Source organism: Ursus americanus, chromosome 1, assembly GCF_024610735.1.
Source record: "Ursus americanus isolate L20-20 chromosome 1, mUrsAme1.1.p, whole genome shotgun sequence".
NCBI lineage: Eukaryota > Metazoa > Chordata > Mammalia > Carnivora > Ursidae > Ursus > Ursus americanus.
In genome coordinates this window covers 32,201,848-32,219,510 of record NC_142127.1, presented here as the reverse complement: position 1 = coordinate 32,219,510, position 17,663 = coordinate 32,201,848, and the positions used below count along the sequence as shown (strand labels likewise).

The 17,663-nt window shown below is 40.8% G+C and overlaps 1 protein-coding gene across 1 annotated transcript; it reads left to right on the top strand.

The window, feature by feature from the left end:
* Window positions 1-3,125: 3,125 nt before the first annotated feature.
* Window positions 3,126-17,407, top strand: RBM43 (RNA binding motif protein 43). Its single transcript, XM_087860683.1, has 4 exons — window positions 3,126-8,734; window positions 11,864-12,074; window positions 14,435-14,523; window positions 15,539-17,407. The coding sequence occupies exons 1-4, from the start codon at window positions 8,732-8,734 to the stop codon at window positions 16,286-16,288; spliced, it is 1,053 nt and encodes a 350-aa protein (XP_087716809.1). The 5' UTR covers window positions 3,126-8,731; the 3' UTR covers window positions 16,289-17,407.
* The last annotated feature ends 256 nt before the right edge of the window (window positions 17,408-17,663 follow it).

The window sequence follows — 17,663 nt, the reverse complement described above, 5'->3', positions numbered from 1 at the left end:
TTCGCCCACAGTGCCAAGTGTCCCCTGATTCTTTCCAAAACATCTTCTCCAAATAGAACTTGTGAAGACCATAATTTTCTTTCTTTCACACTTAAGAGGGAAAGAAGAAGTTTAACGGAATGGCGTCCTTGGAATAAAGGGAGGAGTAAATGCAAAGCTGGTGGCTCATCACTCATCAGGCTAGATGCCGAGGAGCACTTGAGGCTGAAAGCGGAGGAGCTGCCCTGCAGGGGCTTACATTTTACTTTGAGAGACACCCAAGTCATTAGCATCCCACTGGTTCTAAGCTGTAGAAACTAAACAGTGAGATGCGAAGTTCCTATCCAGAGAAGGTAAAATTCTCTTTGGTAAAGAACACTGGAACAGCTTTTATCCTAATATGGTGTGTTCCATAAAGGCAGAAGTAAATTCATATTAAAATGCTGGCAGAAATGAAATGCTTTAGAAAAGATTCTAAACCTAAATACCCAATGCTGCCTGCCATCTAAAATAAAGGGAAAGCTAAAAAAAAAAAAAAAAAAAGAAGAAGCCTGGTTTGCTTCTGACGTTTTATTTTTAGGTTTTAAAGTTGTTACGTGACATCAGAAGTATTCATTGCTTTCACATTTCTCTTTAGAATGAGAGATGGTGCCTAAAAACTGGACAATTTATAATAACTTCATATTCTGTTTTAGGGGGAAAAAATCTCTCCTATGTCAGTTGTTCTTTGGGAATGGTAAGATGATTTCAAGCTCCTCAAAATATTCAGAAAAATTTAAAGAACCTATTTGTTTTGATTGGTACAGTCTCACTGGCACGAAAGGTGTCATTTTTAGTCTGTGGCAGACTGCCAGTCAGAAAGAATGTTTTCCTAATATTTAGGTCAAGGTTTGAAATAGTCACTTTTGTTTCTTTTGGGGGTCTTCTTCAGGCAGTAAAATAGATAATTTCATTCAATTCTAAATATTCACGACGGTTTTTTAATAATTATTACTTATTGTGGAAAATTAGGCTCCTCTTACCATTCCACCCTTGTGTGATCTGGCAAGAGCTCAGAAATCAAGCACTGACTCTCCTGCTTATTTCTAGAGTTTTAGAGATTTTATAGGAGTAAAGTTGCCTTTGAAAAGTGACCAAAAGATACTGTGTTGACTCTGGTGTATGAAGTCAGGAAGCCTTATATTGTGTGTCCAGAATGAGACAGCTCCACTCGATGTGTGAAGAGACACTGTCAACATATAAGTCAGGAAAGATGAATATGTGGAATCACCATCCCTCTTGCCCTTTGTGGGTTTCTCCGTCAGGTTAGCCTAGGTCACGCTGTAACGACAACCTCCCGAATCTCAGGGCCCTAACAGAACAAAAGCTTAATTCTCATTCATGTTGAATTTCAACAAAGGTTGGTAGGGGAGTCTTTTTGTCCTAATCACTTAAGGCCCCATCGTGAGACACACTTCCAGAAACATGGAGGTGGGGAGAAGTGAAGTCTGCAGTCTTGCACCAGGAATTAAATGCTGTAATTCGGAAGTGACCACATCTTTTGTCTCCCATCTCATTGGCCAGAAATAGTCATCTGACCTCACTGAAACAAAAAGGGACTGGAAAATTTGGTCTTGTAAAAATGGGGAGAACCCGATATAGTTGAGCCAGAATGTTAATGAATGTGGTCTTTCCTGTCCTACTGATCATCAATATTTGGATCACTCTTCCACATACACAAAACACACTCACCCATACCCCAGCGGGGAAAACCCAAAATTCCATTAAGTCATGATATTGAATTCAAGGTGCGTGAACTCTAGGTGGCATGTGGTAGTTTCCGTATCAAGTCTGAATGTTACTCTTTATGCAGATACCACAGCCCACAGTAGACAGTAGTGGGACTGGAACAAGTGAACTGCGATAAACTCTTGAATTTGGAAAAAGGGGTGAATGGGGGACAAGTAGTGGTCTCTGGGCCAAAGCCATTCTGAAATCTCGCTGAGTGGATACATGCTTCATACTCCCTGAGTGTGGAATTTGGGTTAGGCCATGATTCCACTCTGGAAATTCTTCTCTTGCTCATTGTCCGTATAGCTCCTGGGCATTCTTTTTCCATTATTCTCCTTTTCCGTATCTAGAATATATCCTTCTTGGAGGCTGAAAAGTTTATTCATTCAGTACACTATCTATGATCAACGTTTGGGACCAAAATTTTTAAAGTTCTGAACCATTCCAGTCTCTTTACTCTGGCTGGTGGCTAGTTAGCTGTTATAATTCACACATTTAATAGGCTTCTAATCTACTTTATTTCAGTCAGCTTACATGTGCTAATAGCCACACAGACAGTTTTTTCTAGACTCACTTTTTAGCGTTGCTATAATTCTCTGCTTTCTTGGTCCTATTCTTCTCTCCCTCTCTTTACTTAATTGTAGGTACTTTGGTCTATCAGACCACTTTTAGTTTCTTTTCCCTGAGCCAGTGTGTCTAGATGAACGGGTTTATTGAATTCAACAGCCTTAACTGTTTTTTTTTGTTGTTGTTCTGAGGGACCTTAATCTGTTCAGAGATCCAAGGCTTGATTATTGATTTGGTCCTTGCAATAGAGCAGAGTTCTAATCAGCCTTTGTTACTTAAAGGTTTTAGTATTTGAGAATGAGACGTATGGTTTCTTCCATCCTCCAAGTTCCCATATTTCTGGATTTCTCGCTTCCCTTTCATGCTGGCTTTCCAACTGGCCGATTCTTTTCTAAGCTCATTTCTTTTTTATATTACTTTGTCAAATGCACTCAATAGTAACAGACATATGCTACTAATTTTGTTTTTCACACCCTTTTTAAAAAAAACGACAAACTAATTAGGTACATTATCTGCCTTCCAAGCTATCACATGTGACAGTTTTACCAAATGTTTTTCCACTACATAATATGGATCACCATCCTTCTAATCTCTGATACTTATTTTCTAATTACCTGCCCCCAAACCAAAGCCATGTATTTTAGATTGTGTTGTGGATTGTCTTTTTTTTTTCTTTTGACTATAGCAATGCTCCAGAATACCAACTCTGCATCAGTCAGGATAGACTGTATGTTGCCTATGTGGCAAAGTGCCTCTACATTTCGGAGGCCAAAACAACAAAATGTTACTCCTTGGTCATGCTACATGTCCGTGATGGGTCAACAAAAAGTGCTCAGGGTAGACGCTCAGAGGGACCCAGACTGACAGCAACCATAAACTTTTTTTTTTTTTTTAAGATTTATTTATTTCAGAGCGAGAGAGACACAGCACTTGTGGGAGGGGCAGAGGGAGAGAGAATCCCAGGTAGACGCTCTGCTCAGCACAGAGCTGGGTGGAAGGCTCCATCTCACGACCATGAGATCACAACCCGAGCGGGAATCTAGAGTCGGATGCTTAACCGACTGCGCCACTGAAGCACCCCAACAGCCAACAACTTTATTGCTGGATGTCATGCCAGAGGAAAAGAGCTTTGAAGTGTCTTGAAATAGCAATTAAATTCTTGGTCCAGAAGTGTCCCTTTCATTCACAACTCAACCAGAACTAAGTATATGGCCCCACCCAACCACAAAGGAGCTTGGATGTTCAATCCTACGGTATGCTTGGAAGGCAGGAAGCCAAAAATGTACGATGAATAGCATTAATGATATCTAGTTGGTATTGAAAAAAAAGATGCTCATTCTTGAAAGATACACAAACGATAATGAAGATAATAATCTTCAAAAATCCAAACCCAGGGGTGCCTGGGTGCCTCAATCGGTCAAGCGCCTGCCTTCGGCTCAGGTCATGATCCCAGGATCCTGGGATTGAGTCCTGAATTGGGCTCTCTGCTCAGTGGGGAGCCTGCTTCTCCCTCTCCCTCTGTCTACCACTCTGCCTCCTTGTGCTCTCTTTGTCAAATAAGTAAAATCTTAAAAAAAAAAATCCACACCCAGATAATAATATTTTTATGTCCTCCTTTCCAATTTTTTTCCCCAACCATATATCACATTTCGTTTTGTGAATATAACCTATTTCTAGGGTTATTATTTCTCCATTTACGACATTAAGATTGTTTTCAATTTTTCACATTTATATGTGCTATGATGTATGTAAACCCTTTTATATCCTAGAATACAGATCTTTTTCTGCAATTCTAATCTCATCTCAAGGTGATAATTACTAGGTTGATAGGGTGAAGGATATAAATTTTTTTAAGGATCTTGATACATATGGTTACAATTGCTTTCCAGAAAGGTAGGCATCAGTGTGTACTTTTATTATAAGTATAGTAAGGGCTATTTTATTGCTCCCTTTCACCACTGAGTACTACTTTAAAAAATGATTTTCTTCTTATGCTATTTTTAGAAATCTTCACCATACATGCCACATCTTATGAAATTAAATAATTAACAAGATACAGATGAAATATCCAGTAATGGGTTTTATTTTTGTTTTTTGGTATCACAAATTAAAAACGTCCAGGAAAATGTCAACCAATTTGATTTTACTTAAGCTATGATTCAGAGCAAAGTACAGTGAGATGGGAGGCCTCATAACTGGGGCTGTAAGAGATTAAAATACTTTTTGGATGCAGTTTCTGTAATAAGCTGCTAGAATCATCTTGGCCACATTTGGAGTCATGCTTCCTCAAGGATTGTTTGGCACGTTAGGGGAAGAAAAAATATTCCTTAACCCTCCTAGAGTCCCTGGCTGGGCCTGAAAATTAAACTGATATAACCAAATTAACGGGAGAAAAGCATAGAAATTTATTTAATATGAATTTTATGTGATATGGGAGCCTTTATAATGAGATGAAGACCCAAAAAATGCTTAAACCCGAGTGTTTTTACGCTAAAGTTGATGAGTATATAGTCATAAAAAGTCGGAGATGATAGGACAAAGAGTGTTAGCTAAGCGTAGTAAACAAAGGGAAACAGCAAGGCCTGTCCATTCAGATTCCTTTCTGTGTCCTTTTGTCTTTGGAGGCAAGGCTATTCCTTTCTTCTGGATACAGGGAGGAATGAGGGTTACATAAAACACAAGAGGGTTTTATGACCCGCTTCCGGGAACATCAGAAAGTCCTTGCACATGTCCTTTCTCTTTTTCCCTCCGTTTGAAGTATTCAGTATGCCAAGCGGCCATATTTTGGGGATAGCATTGTCCTGCGCCCCGTCAGCACGTACAAGCTGGAATAGTTGGAACATACAAGGTTAAGGGTCATTCTAAGTCAGGTTCCATGGCACACATGCGTAGACCGGCCTTCCTGACTCTAATCTCAGATCTTTCTTTATTCCCTGGAGAAGATCCCAGCTTGGATCATGGTGCTCATGTCCATTTACAGTTCATCTCTGTTCCCACCTCCAGCCCAAGGCACCTCTTTTCTCCTTTCTCTCTTCATGTGTTTGTCTTTTCTGGTTAAACAGAAGTATACAGCATATGATCTTTTGTGTCTGGTTTTTTTGCTTCCCTCGATGTTTTTGGGCTTCATCTTTGTATCATGTATTAGTATTTCATTCCTTTTTATTGGCGAGTAGTATTACATTGTATGTATATACTGCGTTTAGTTTATCCTTCGAGCAATTGTTGGTCATTTGGGTTATTTCTACTTCTTGGCCATTATATATAATGTTGTTATGAACATGTCAGTCTTAGTTTGGACATATGTTTTCATTTCTCTCGGCAAGTTATCTAGGAGTGAAATTTCCTGGCCATGTGGTAAATTTATGCTTAACTTTTTGAGAAACCGGTAAACTGTTTTAAAAAGTGGCTGTAACATTTTACTTTCCCACCAACAGTGTATGAGGGTTCTCCTTTCTCCACGTTCTTGACAACATGTTATTATCTGTCTTTTTGATTATAACCATTTCGGTCAGTGTGGAGTGGCATGTCATCGTGGTTTTAATTTGCATTTCTTTAATGACTAATGATGCTGAGTATATTTTCATGTGCATATTATCTGTTCATGTATCTTCTTTGAAAAAAATGTCTATTATTCAATTTTTTTGTTCATTTTTAAGTTCGGTCATCTTATTTTTGTGTTGTAATAGTTCTTTGTATATTGTAGATATATTATTAGATAAGTAATTTGCAAATATTTTCATGGTGTTCTTTGATTCTAGTGGGCTATATTAGAGTGTGCTAGGTGATATTGCTGAACAAAATTCAGTGGCTTAAAACATCAGAGCTTTATTTTTCATTCACATATATTTTGTTATGGGTCCAGGCAACTCTCTAATGCAAATGTGTTCTGCATATTGGCTCAGTGATGCACATTTCCTTCGATGCGGTCTTCTATGAGCACCAAGGCCAAGAAGAGAGCATTGAAGACTCTTGTGATGCCAGTGAAATACCTTCACCCAAATATGAGACATGTCAGTTCTCTGCACTTTCATTGCCTGAATGAATGATATGGCCTTGCCTAAATCAAAGGCTGAGGAAGGGCAATCCCTCCAGGTACCTGAATTAAGAACATCAAGCAACATTGGTGAGCAGTACTAATGTCTACCATGTGGGGGGAGACAAGTGAGAAAAAAATAAATATATGAAGATATTTTTAGAAAAAGGTGATGCTATTAAGACATAATGACAGGGTGATAGTTTAAAAACTGGGGGGACTAATTTAAACTGAGTAATCTGAAGCAGTCTCTCTGAAGAGGGTCATTTGAGCTAAGGCTCCAGTCACAGCGAGGAGTCAGTAAAGTGAAGATCAGGGAGGAGCTGTTCAAGCCTGGACAGAGAACCAAGGGCAAGGGGCGCCTGGGTGGCTCAGGTGGTTTAGCATCTGCCTTTGGCTCAGGTCATGATCCCAGGGTCCTGGGATTTGGCTCCCATGTCAGGCTTCCTGCTCAGCGGGGAGTCTGCTTCTCCCTCTCCCTCTGCTGCTCCCCCTGCTTGTGCTCTCTCTCTCTGTCAAATAAAAAAACAAAACAAAACAACAAAGGGAAGAAAAGACCCCAGTAGATGGCTTGTTGTGTGGTCAGAACAGGGGGAGTGAGGACAGTTTAGGGGGTCTAGCCAGAGAAAGCAGATCAAGGCCATTTTGGTTTTCTGGTGAGAAATGTAAATTTTATTCAAAGTGCAATGGGAACTTAAAGTAAAAATAAATAAAAAATAAAACAAATGTACAGTATTTTAAAAAGTGCAATGGGAAAACAACAGTGTTTAAACAAGAACAAACCTGATTTACATTAAAAAAGAATTGTTCAGTGTGTGGTATCCAGAATGAATTGAAGGGGAACAAGGCTGGATGCAGACTTGATCTGGCTGGTGAAAGTGGAGTTGGAGAGAGTGTCTGTTTATGGGATGTACTAACAGAGCTAAGGAAAAGAGGAATCACTGAAGACAAGTGATTCATGAGCTTGGGCTCCTGGGTGGGTGGTGGTATTATTTACTGAGAGGGAAGAAAGGGTAGAAGGAGAGTTTTGCTTGGTCTTGTTAAATTTCATGTGCTTATTACACATACAAGCGGGCATTTAGGTGTAGGAATATGAAGATAAAGTCTGAGCTGGGGAATTACATATAGATTTACCTCATCCTGTTTAAAATCTTCATTGTCTTAGGCCCTGTAGATGTGCCATCAGCCATATAATTATAGTAGGTCTACTCATGGATTAACTGAGTGAAAAAACTTTATAAAAAATTACACATATTAGGGGTGTCTGGGTGGCTCAGTCGTTAAGCGTCTGCCTTGGGCTCAGGAGGTGATCCCAGAGTCTTGGGATCGAACCCCCCATCGGGCTCCCTGCTCCGCTGGGAGCCTGCTTCTTCCCCTCCCAAAACCCCCGCTTGTGTTCCCTCTCTCCCTGGTTGCCTCTGTCAAATAAATAAATAAAATCTTTAAAAAAAATTACACATATTAAAGCAATGCACGGTTGAAATTTGTGTACAATATCTTCATTCCACTTGTGCACTATAACTTCACTTCTGAAAGTGGAACTGCTAAGTCTATGCATTTTCACACTTCTTTTTCACTTTACATTTTGAAAGGGACCAAAATTCTTAGAAATGTTTGCATCTATCTCTGCTTGCAGCAACACGGATGCTTCCTCACGCTCTGGCTAACACTGGTATTACTACACTTTTTAATTTTTACCAATCTAATCGTGGAAAAAAGGGATCTCATAATGATTTCGATTTGTATTTCTTAGGAGTGGAGCCAAACTTCCTCGTTTGCCAGCCATTTGCCTTTCTTCTTCATGCTCTCTCTTGACTTCAAAGCCGTGTATGCAGATTACTTGTGCCCCCCTAGGTGCCAGACTCTGGAGTCGGAACGTGTACAAGATGGTGAGCTCTCTGTTGACAGGGACCCTACGCTTTTCAACCCGTGCCCTGCGCACCTGGCCGCCGCGCGCCTGGCCCTGGGCAGGCAGGCGAGGAAGGGGAGAAACAGGTGTGGTGTGGTGAGAAGTCCCACGACTGGGGAGCTGACGCCGCAGAAGGGACGGTCCAGAGAGCCACTGAGCACGGGACAGACACAGCACCCGGAGAGTTCCCGAATTACTGCCGGGGATTCCTGCTGGCCCCTCTCCAGCGCCGTTTCAAAAGTTGTGAAACTACCGAGGCAGCAGCCGGCCCAGGTCGGGGCTTCAGCCCGGAGGCCAAGAGGCGCAGAGAGCGCAGCGGGAGGGGGTGGAGGGGCCGTCCTTTTCTGGCAAGGTCTCCAGGCTAGCCGCCGCCAAGAACTGAAAGCAAAACCTGCCTGCCGAGCCCCGCCCTGTGGCCCGCGCTGTGCTCGATTTGGGTCCTCCCGCCGCCGAAGGCGCGTCTCTCCTCTGCCATGGCAAGTTGCTTTTGTTTTGCGTTTTGCGGGTCAGGGTCCTTCCCGCCCGGTTACCTCGGTCCCGCAGAAGGGCGCGGAGCGGGGCGGGCGGGGGTGCGGAGCTGTCCCGGGCGGCGTGCGGAGGAGCCCGGTGCTGGCGGAGAGCCACCTGCCGCGGAGGCCGACGGCCGCGGACCTGGCCCTGACTTCTCTCGCACCTGCTCCTGTGGCAGTGCTGCGCGCGCTTGAAATTCGTAGTGGGCTGGGTGAGAGAGGCGCCACTCCAGGGACCTCCCGCACCCAGTGTCTCATGGTCAGGGACACAGCTGTCAAGTCGAGGAGTCGCTTCACAGGCTTAACTGTTGCCTCCCCCTTCTTGGGAACAAGAGCGGAGAGAATTACCCAGAAATGGAGGCCACTGTTTCCTTTTGAAAAGGGCCAGCAAGAAGGATTCAAGCCAAGGATTCGAGTTGGGAAGGCATCCTGATGTCTTGTCTGCATTAGTGGGAATCCTCTCTTGTGGCCTTAGTTCTTTCTCCAGGCACAAAGGGCTCTGTGTTTTGACCATCCGCGCTGGCTAGCAAGAACCATGAGCAAGGTCAAGGTTGAGCCTTCCGGGTTCTTTCCAACGAGGGCTTGAAAGCGGTGGCAGGGCCTTTAACTGCTAGGTCCCGGAAATGCCAAAGCATTCGTGAGATTCCAGTACGATTTTGTTTATTGGCAGCAGTAAAGGCAATGTCAATGAAAATAAACAACTAATTTTTTTTTAAAAAGAGATACACGTGAACGCAAGGAATAAATCTAATAATTTCTCTCTTTGCCTTATTTACAAAAAAAAACTCACCATGTTTTTTTTTTTTTTCATAGCTTTTTGCTTTCTGACACTATGGTCAAAATTGTCTTAAAATTTATCATTGATACTGGGAAAATGCCATCACCTTAATAACTCTTGGCCAAAATGCTGCTCTTGTTTCAAAGCCCTGTACCTCTGTGGTAACTCTTGAAGGGGTTATTTTTTTTTTTTTTTAAGATTTTTAAGAAATTTATTTGACAGAGAGAGACACAGCGAGAGAGGGAACACAAGCAGGGAGAGTGTGAGAGGGACAAACAGGTTTCCTGCTGAGCAGGGAGCTGGATGCCAGGCTGGATCCCAGGGCCCTGAGACCTGGATCATGACCTGAGCTGAGGGCAGACGCTTAACGACTGAGCCACCCAGGCACCCCTGGAGGGGTTATTTCTAAGACGTCTTCTTCTTCTTCTTCTTCTTCTTCTTCTTCTTCTTCTTCTTCTTCTTCTTCTTCTTCTTCTTCTTTTAATGTTGGATAGAAGAGATTAATAGCTGTCAGGGAGAATTCCTTTGAGTTCAAAGATAAATTAAATGCAGACACTTGAATAAAGAAATATGGCGTTAGTATTGATGAGGGCAGAGATGGAGTAAGATTTTCTGAATTTAAATTGATTGTTTTTCTTTGACATTGATGAAAGGCAAAAAGAAAGCTAATTGACTAACCATGTAACCATTGAGATTGGTGTGGACCATTACAGCCACTGTTGTATAGAGACAACTGTGAAGTAAAATGGCTGGAAAATCTCATGTCATTTCTTTTCCTCTGCTAGGAAGAACTGTTTTGGGATTATTACATCATACCGATCTATCCTAGGATGGAGGAACACATATATTTTTACTGTTTCCGACAAAATCTAGTTGTGAATATTTTAAGAAACTGTTTTCCTCCATTTAAAAGTATCTTTTGTAACAAATACTCAATAGATTATTATGAATTTCATTTTCAGGAGACACTCCCTTTGTTTTATATGTCTCAACATGAGCCATTTTCATCCCCTGCCCTTCTGTCCCTTTGCTGTTGGTGTGAACTCGTCTTTTGCATTTTTAATTAAATTTGACCATTAATTAAAATTTGACCTCAGCCTTTTTTATTCTTTTACTTTCATTTTAAGGTGCCACTGGGATGGACAAGATGTTGTGTACCTAGACTGTTTTCTTGAGCTGGGAGGTCAGAAGTAGCCTGCTTGTCCCCAGTGAAGTCCTATTCTGAGTAGAGAGCCCTCTGAACTGACAGCCCCAAGCATCTTTGTGATCTGTTAGCCCTAACTCAGGCCCATGAGATAGCCTGTCCTCCCCGGGGTAATTTAGGATAGATTGAGTCTGAGCTATGGTATAATCAGCTGGACTACCTGTGTGAGCCCTGGGAGCAGCTTATGGCTCACTTCCCCAATGGGCCAGGGAACAAATCAAAACATTGAAATAGAAGCCCCTTACCTGGAGAATATAAGTTCAGAGAGAGTGAGCTCAGGGAAGGATCCACTTGTAGTTGGTACTCTGTGCTCAGGATGGTGGCAGGGTCTGCAATAGCATATGCTCCCAGTAGTTGAATTCCATCTCAAATATGTGCAGGAAGGCAGGATTTACTCCATTGCAGCCCCAGTATGATTCCTGTTTTTTTAATATTTTTTATGGTGTCTTTTTTCTAATTCTGACCAAAAAAGTAGGAGATGTGTTTCTTATTGGCTTATGTATTTCGGACTCTACAATCAACAAGACATACAGCCATCTCCAAACTACCATGTTTTGTGGTTAGCCTGATTTGTTTTTAAACTTAAATTTTTAAAATTTATATCTCTGATCTCTTCCTTTGTGACTGCCATTACTTTTAGGCCTTTCCAAAAATCAGACAAATATTAACCAGTGCTTTCCATTTATAAAAAAAATTAAGAGTCCACTTTTTACCTTTAACCCTCAAGTTCATGTGGTATATGATGTGAGGCAAAGATCTATCCTTAATTTTTTTTTTCAAGTATCTAATCAACTGTACTAGCACCGTTATTGAATAAAATAGCCTCTCCCCCACTGGTGTGTGATGATGTCTTTATTAAGTTGAACCTTATTTTTCTATTTAAAAAGTATCCTTGGGGCGCCTGGGTAGCGCAGTCGTTAAAGCGTCTGCCTTCGGCTCAGGGCGTGATCCCGGCGTACCGGGATCGAGTCCCACGTCGGGCTCCTCTGCTATGAGCCTGCTTCTTCCTCTCCCACTCCCCCTGCTGTGTTCCCTCTCTCGCTGGCTGTCTCTCTGTCACATAAATAAATAAAATCTTAAAAAAAAAAAAAGTATCCTACTGTTTCTCTTGCAGGCATCAGTTTTGAAAGGCAAGGAACCCGAAACATCTGAAAGAACAGCTGCAGCTACTGGTCATCCGGTCGGCCTTCTTAATGATCAATTACTGACCACAGTAGTGAAGACTCACTTCCAAGATATTAAGAATGAAGGCGGAGTTGTTGAAAATGTGATATATCCAACAAGAAGCAGGAGAGTTGCAAATGTGACCTTCAAAGAAAAAAAAGGTATTTCCAAATCAAATTTTGTAATCTTAGAAATACTTCTGCAATGAAATTAAAAACTGAATTTCATTAAGATGATTCATGGGATTGGTAAAGTTTAAAGTAGCTTTTTGAAAATATTATTCTATTCTGAATATAAAAGTGGTACAATATTGCATTAACAAGAATATATGTGAAAATGGTTCATGATAAAGTTGGTAGTAACTGCCAAATTCTTGAAGACTTCTTTCCTTCTATATTTGGAATCTGTCTAGATCTTGGGAAAAAAAGTGATACATTTTATTGTAGAAAGCTTGTAAAATATAGGAAAAAAATCCCATAAAAATAATCTATAATCTCACAAGCAAGATGACTGCTTTGGGAATTTTCAAGTGGCTTCAGCAATATAATCATACCATTTGCTTCTCTCTGTTCAAACCAATGAAAGGATATTTTAATACAGAATTGGCTTAATCACTGATAACGTTGGACTGGAGATATGGCTTGGATCTGAGATCACATTGAGCCATTCTCTTCCTCACCTCCGTCCCTGACATGGGTGAGGACACTGGATCTGTAGAACATATTCATCCCTTTAGGCTTCTGGAGAGGGGCAGTCTCCTTTACAGTTCGGTGACTGGCAAAAATAAATTGCCAGAGAAAGATGAGTCTCCATGCCAGCATCTTGGCGGTCAAATACCACGTGGTATTGGGAGCAGAAGAAAAGACCTTGCTTTGCTTGAGGGAAGATAGGGTCTAGAGAGAGACGTAAGAGACTCTGGATTATCAGAGCACCTTTCCTTCTCAATGGGGACGCTCAGGTAGGGATGGCAGGAAGGGCTCCTTATTATTTCTCTCAGGGGATTGTAGTGTTTTTGGAAGTTAATTTTTCAAACGTTGAACTGGTAACTCAGAGAGAGAATGAGAAGGCTCATTCCTTCATTTGTTCACAAATATTTGTGAGTGCTTATTATTTGCCAGGCCCCATTCTAGGCCTTCCAGATACAACAGTAAGTGAAATAGGCAAAATATTTTCTTTCCTGAAGCATACATCTGTGCAGGAGGACAGATAATAAAAAAGCAAATAAATGAATATATATTGCATTGGGTGTTTTATTAATTTGTATGTTTATACCTTATTTGTATATTCATATTTGTTTATGTTTATATATTTATTTGTGGATATTAACATATAATATGAGTGCTATGAAAAAATATAAAACAGAATAAAGGGATAGAATGTGATGAAGAGGGCTCTTTTATTAGATAGAGTGGGTAGGGAAATATTCTCTTTAGGTGACATTTGAACAGAGCCCTGAATGAGGTAAGGGAATGTGCAGATAAGGGGCAAGAACGTTCTAGGGCAAGGGAAAGACTGGGAAAACTTCTCTGAGAAGGTATCATGCTGGGCATCTTGAAGATAGCAAGGTGGCCGGAGTAGCCAGAGCAGAGCGAGTAGGGGGGAGGGTAAAAGGAGATGTGGTCAGATGGGTAGCTATGGGCCAGTTTATATCAAGCAGGCTATAGGTCAAGGCAAGATGTCTCGATTTTATTCTGGGTGAGAAGGAGGGTTTTGAGCAGATAACTGGCAAAGTGTGGCTGCCTTTTCTCAGGTGGTCACTCTGGCAGTGGTGTAGAGAGCCGGAGCCAGTAGTCGTTGCTGGTTTTGACTAGGGTGTTAACAGGCTGGTGACTGAGAACTGGTGGACATTAGGGATTTGCTGACAGATTAGGTGTCATATTCTAAGATGTGGAACACTAGAGGAAGAGTACTTTTGGAAGGGGGATAGTTATCAAGAGTTGAATTTTGGTTATTAAGATGTTTATTTGGACAATGAAGTAGAGATTTCCATACGCAAAGGAAAGTCAAGGCCAAAGACAGAATTTGCAAGTGATCCATCTAGAGATGGTGTCTAAAGCTGTGGGATTGTCAAGATCAACCCTTGGCTGGGTGTATGTTTGTTAAGAGGTGCAAGGCCTGAGGCATGCCAACATCTAGAGAATGGAAGGAGAAAGAAAATTAGCAAAGGACACGGTGAATTCTGAGGAAAAACTGGATAGTGTGGTATCCTGGATTCAAGAAGGTGGTCTCCTCATGGCCATAATTAACAAAGGGAGAATTTTCTTTGAGGTTTCTGTTTTCTACTCATATATATATATGTATACATTTGTGTGTTTTAAAAATATGATTAGGATCATATGTACACATAAAATGAATTTTAAAGTACAAGGGAAAACTATTTAAATATTGAATTTAAAGGAAAAATGCAGGAAAAAAATCAGGTGTGCAAAATAATAGAGTTGAAGATTTCTATTATTAATAATTAAAGTAATTATGAGTGTGTCATCCCACAAACACTTCTGATGGCAGTGTTTCCACTTAGGCGCAGAGAATGTCAACAGAAAACAGGAACACTATCAGGCAGAGAAGTTTGGAACTGCTCAGTTCACAGACTCTCATTTCAGTGAAAAGGTAAGGTGTGATACTGACAGTCCTGGATCCTGTTTGTTTCTTTCTTTCTTTGAGATTTTATTTATTTATTTGAAAGAGAGAGAGTGGGTGAGAGAGAGAGAGCATGAGCAGGAGAAGGGGCAGAGAGACAAGCAGACTCCCCAATGAGCAGGGAGCCCACTGAGCAGGGAGCCGGACGCAGGGCTCAGTCCCAGGACCCTGGGATCATGACCTGAGCTGAAGGCAGCCACTTAACCAACTGAACCACCGAGGTGCCCCTGGATCCTGTTTCTTCTGTGTGTTCCCTACATAGGAGACACAATGCACTCTCATCACGTGATTCCTACCAAAGAAAAGGCAAACTTGCTAACCCGAGTCAGTGTTAAATGCCAAATCTGTGTCTTGAAATTTTTTGCTTATTGCCTGGTCTATTTTATGTTTCTGTGTATTCCTCTTGGTGCTTTCAAAGTAACAAGGAGCTTTTATGCTCATATGGAGGATGTCAGGTATCTACCTAAAGACTTATTTGGGGACAAAAACCCAGTTAAGATGAACATGAAAAAGGAGCTTTTAAAGAGGCAGGAAAAAGTTAAAATTCATTGGTTTAAAACTATTCACTAAGAAACTCGGGATTCTGGGCAGCCATCTGATGAACTTCACTAGAGGCGCTCTCTAGGGAGACCCCTGTCCACAGAGAAGAGTCAGAACAGAGTGTATCTGTACATAGTAACAATGTATGGCTTCTGCTTAAGGCTTTGTTTCAAATAACATTCTGTTTCTAAATAATTGACTATCTCTGTTTTGGGAAATGCAGTGAGGGACTGTGACAAGCTCAAACTGAACATTGTGGCCTCGATGGGGTTGTGGGATCCCTTTGATGGGCTGCTATGGTGCAAGAAACCAGTCTGTGCTGGGTGGTTGGGGCTTGGCTTGGGGTAACTGCTGTGGAGACAGAAAACGTGGCAGAAAAAGAATGTGTTTATGTAGTCTGCTCCACTAGCCAGTGCTGTGTTAATTTCTCTCTGTTTAATTTTAGGTCTTCAGCTCTGTAAAAGCTGTCCTCGATCTTTCTGTTTTTCGGAGGCAAGTCCCTCTAGAAAGTCTGGTAATGGACCTAAAAAGGAAAATCCCAACTTTATGCTTCAGTCCTTTGGAATCCAATGGAAGAATCTCCGTCCAAGGATCATTTCTGGCTATTCAGAAGCTCAAAGAATCTTTGCTATTAAAAGCAAGTTCTCTTTCAGAAAAAAAAAGGAATTGTATCAGTGAGGGGAAAAGGTGGACTAGGCAGGACCCCAGAAGGCATCTCCAGAAAAGTAACTCCTCGGCATCGCTCGGGTCCTCAGTAGCTGAGGCCGCGAGGAAAGGAGAAACGCTTGTTCTCGACACAGATATTTTCCTTTACCTCAAAAAGAGCAGATTTTATGAAAGCACATTGAAAAACTGTCATGTTTTCTGTGAGGAAAGAGTAGATGGTGAAATTACCACAATTTGTATAAAAAATGCTCAAGAATGTTCTCATCCAAACAATGAAAAGGTTGTAAAAGCACTTTTTGAGAAATATTCACTAGCTCTTCACTTTGAGCTTAGAAAGGAGACACTTATTTTGAAAGGAAAGGAAAGTAGAGATAAAAGAAATACTAAGTTGGCATGTGAACAACTAAGTTCGAGGTTCCCTCAGGTTCTGATTCATTTTTATGAGACACACATTGACATTATAGGATCTTCTTCTGAGGTAGCCTTGTTTAAAAAAGAGGTAATGGAATTAATAAGGTTTAAAAGTTAGGTGATGAGATCTCAGCAGTAGTAATGACAATGGCAGTTATTTTCCCTCACTGAGTAGTGACGATGCTGTGTCTGATGCCAGCTTTACACACATTATCTCTTTTAATCCTCGAAACCATCCTCAGAGCAGGCGTTGCTATCCTCATGTTGTAGTGGAAGAACCTAGGATTTGGAGAGGTTAAAGCTTTTGTCTGGAGTTATCCAGTGGGCAAGGAATGGGGCTGGGGTTAAACTCGGCCTATCTGACTACAAAAATAATATTTAAGGCTTTAAACTTTGAAAAAAAACTCATTAAAATTTGAAGAAATCTCACTTTCTCCGCACCCCCAAATTCTTAGAAAGAGAAGTAGCCTTAATTGTAACATAGAAGAAGTTTGGATGATCATTCTGACATTGGGAATTTCGTAGCATTTACAAAGTTTGTGTTGACTCCAAATAGAATTAGAATGCTGGCAAAACTCACTGAGAAGCAACTTAGATTGAAAGTACTTCTGAAGCACGTAATCATTACGTGACTAAATCCAATTGGTACAAGACTACTGGACCATATGGGACCTTTTTATTGTTGCTTATTAAGTACATACATAAATTGTTGGTTCTGTTAGAATTATGAAGAATTACATATAGTGTCTTTTTTCTTTATTCCCCCCCTTTATTTTATAATTGTGCGGTTAAAGTAATAGCATTTGAGGAAAAAAAATCATGGATGTTTCCTTAAAGATGACAGAAGGATTTGAAAATTCATTACTGAAGAAAGGAAATGAGAACTTGTAAGTCATTTGGTTGTCTATGACTCCCCTGGATTTATGGGATAGTTTTAAGTGCTTGGGGCATATTGTCCTAGGATAATAAAATGTATACATCTTGCTTATCTCAAAGTAAATAAATGTGATCATGATGATGTGAACTGTTTATATCAAAAGAAAAGCATAAGACAAATCTCTCTATATGCTTTCATTTTTCTTAGCCATCTAAATCCCAAATATTTCCATATTTTAAAATACGATATTTCATTGTTGTTCGAATAAACTTTTTTTTTTTTTTTTTTTGCTCACGGCAAGCTGCTGTTTATATCAAGTACTTAATAAGATGTCTTTAAATTAAAAGGTGCTTATTTTTATTTTGCTTCGAGGAGTTTGTCTCAGTCTGGGTCCAATCAGGAGGGAGAAGGCGCACGGCAATTTGAATAGGGAGAGTTTAATATAAAGAATTGTTAACTATAATAGGGGATTGGAATAATGAGGGATTGGCTAGTAAGAAATAAAGAGAACTCTAAAAAAATATAGGAATAGCAGATCTAAGACAATTTAGATAGAGCACCCATGGAAGAGTCCCCCACCCTCTGTCCCAGGACTGAGAACTTGCTGGAAGGTTTG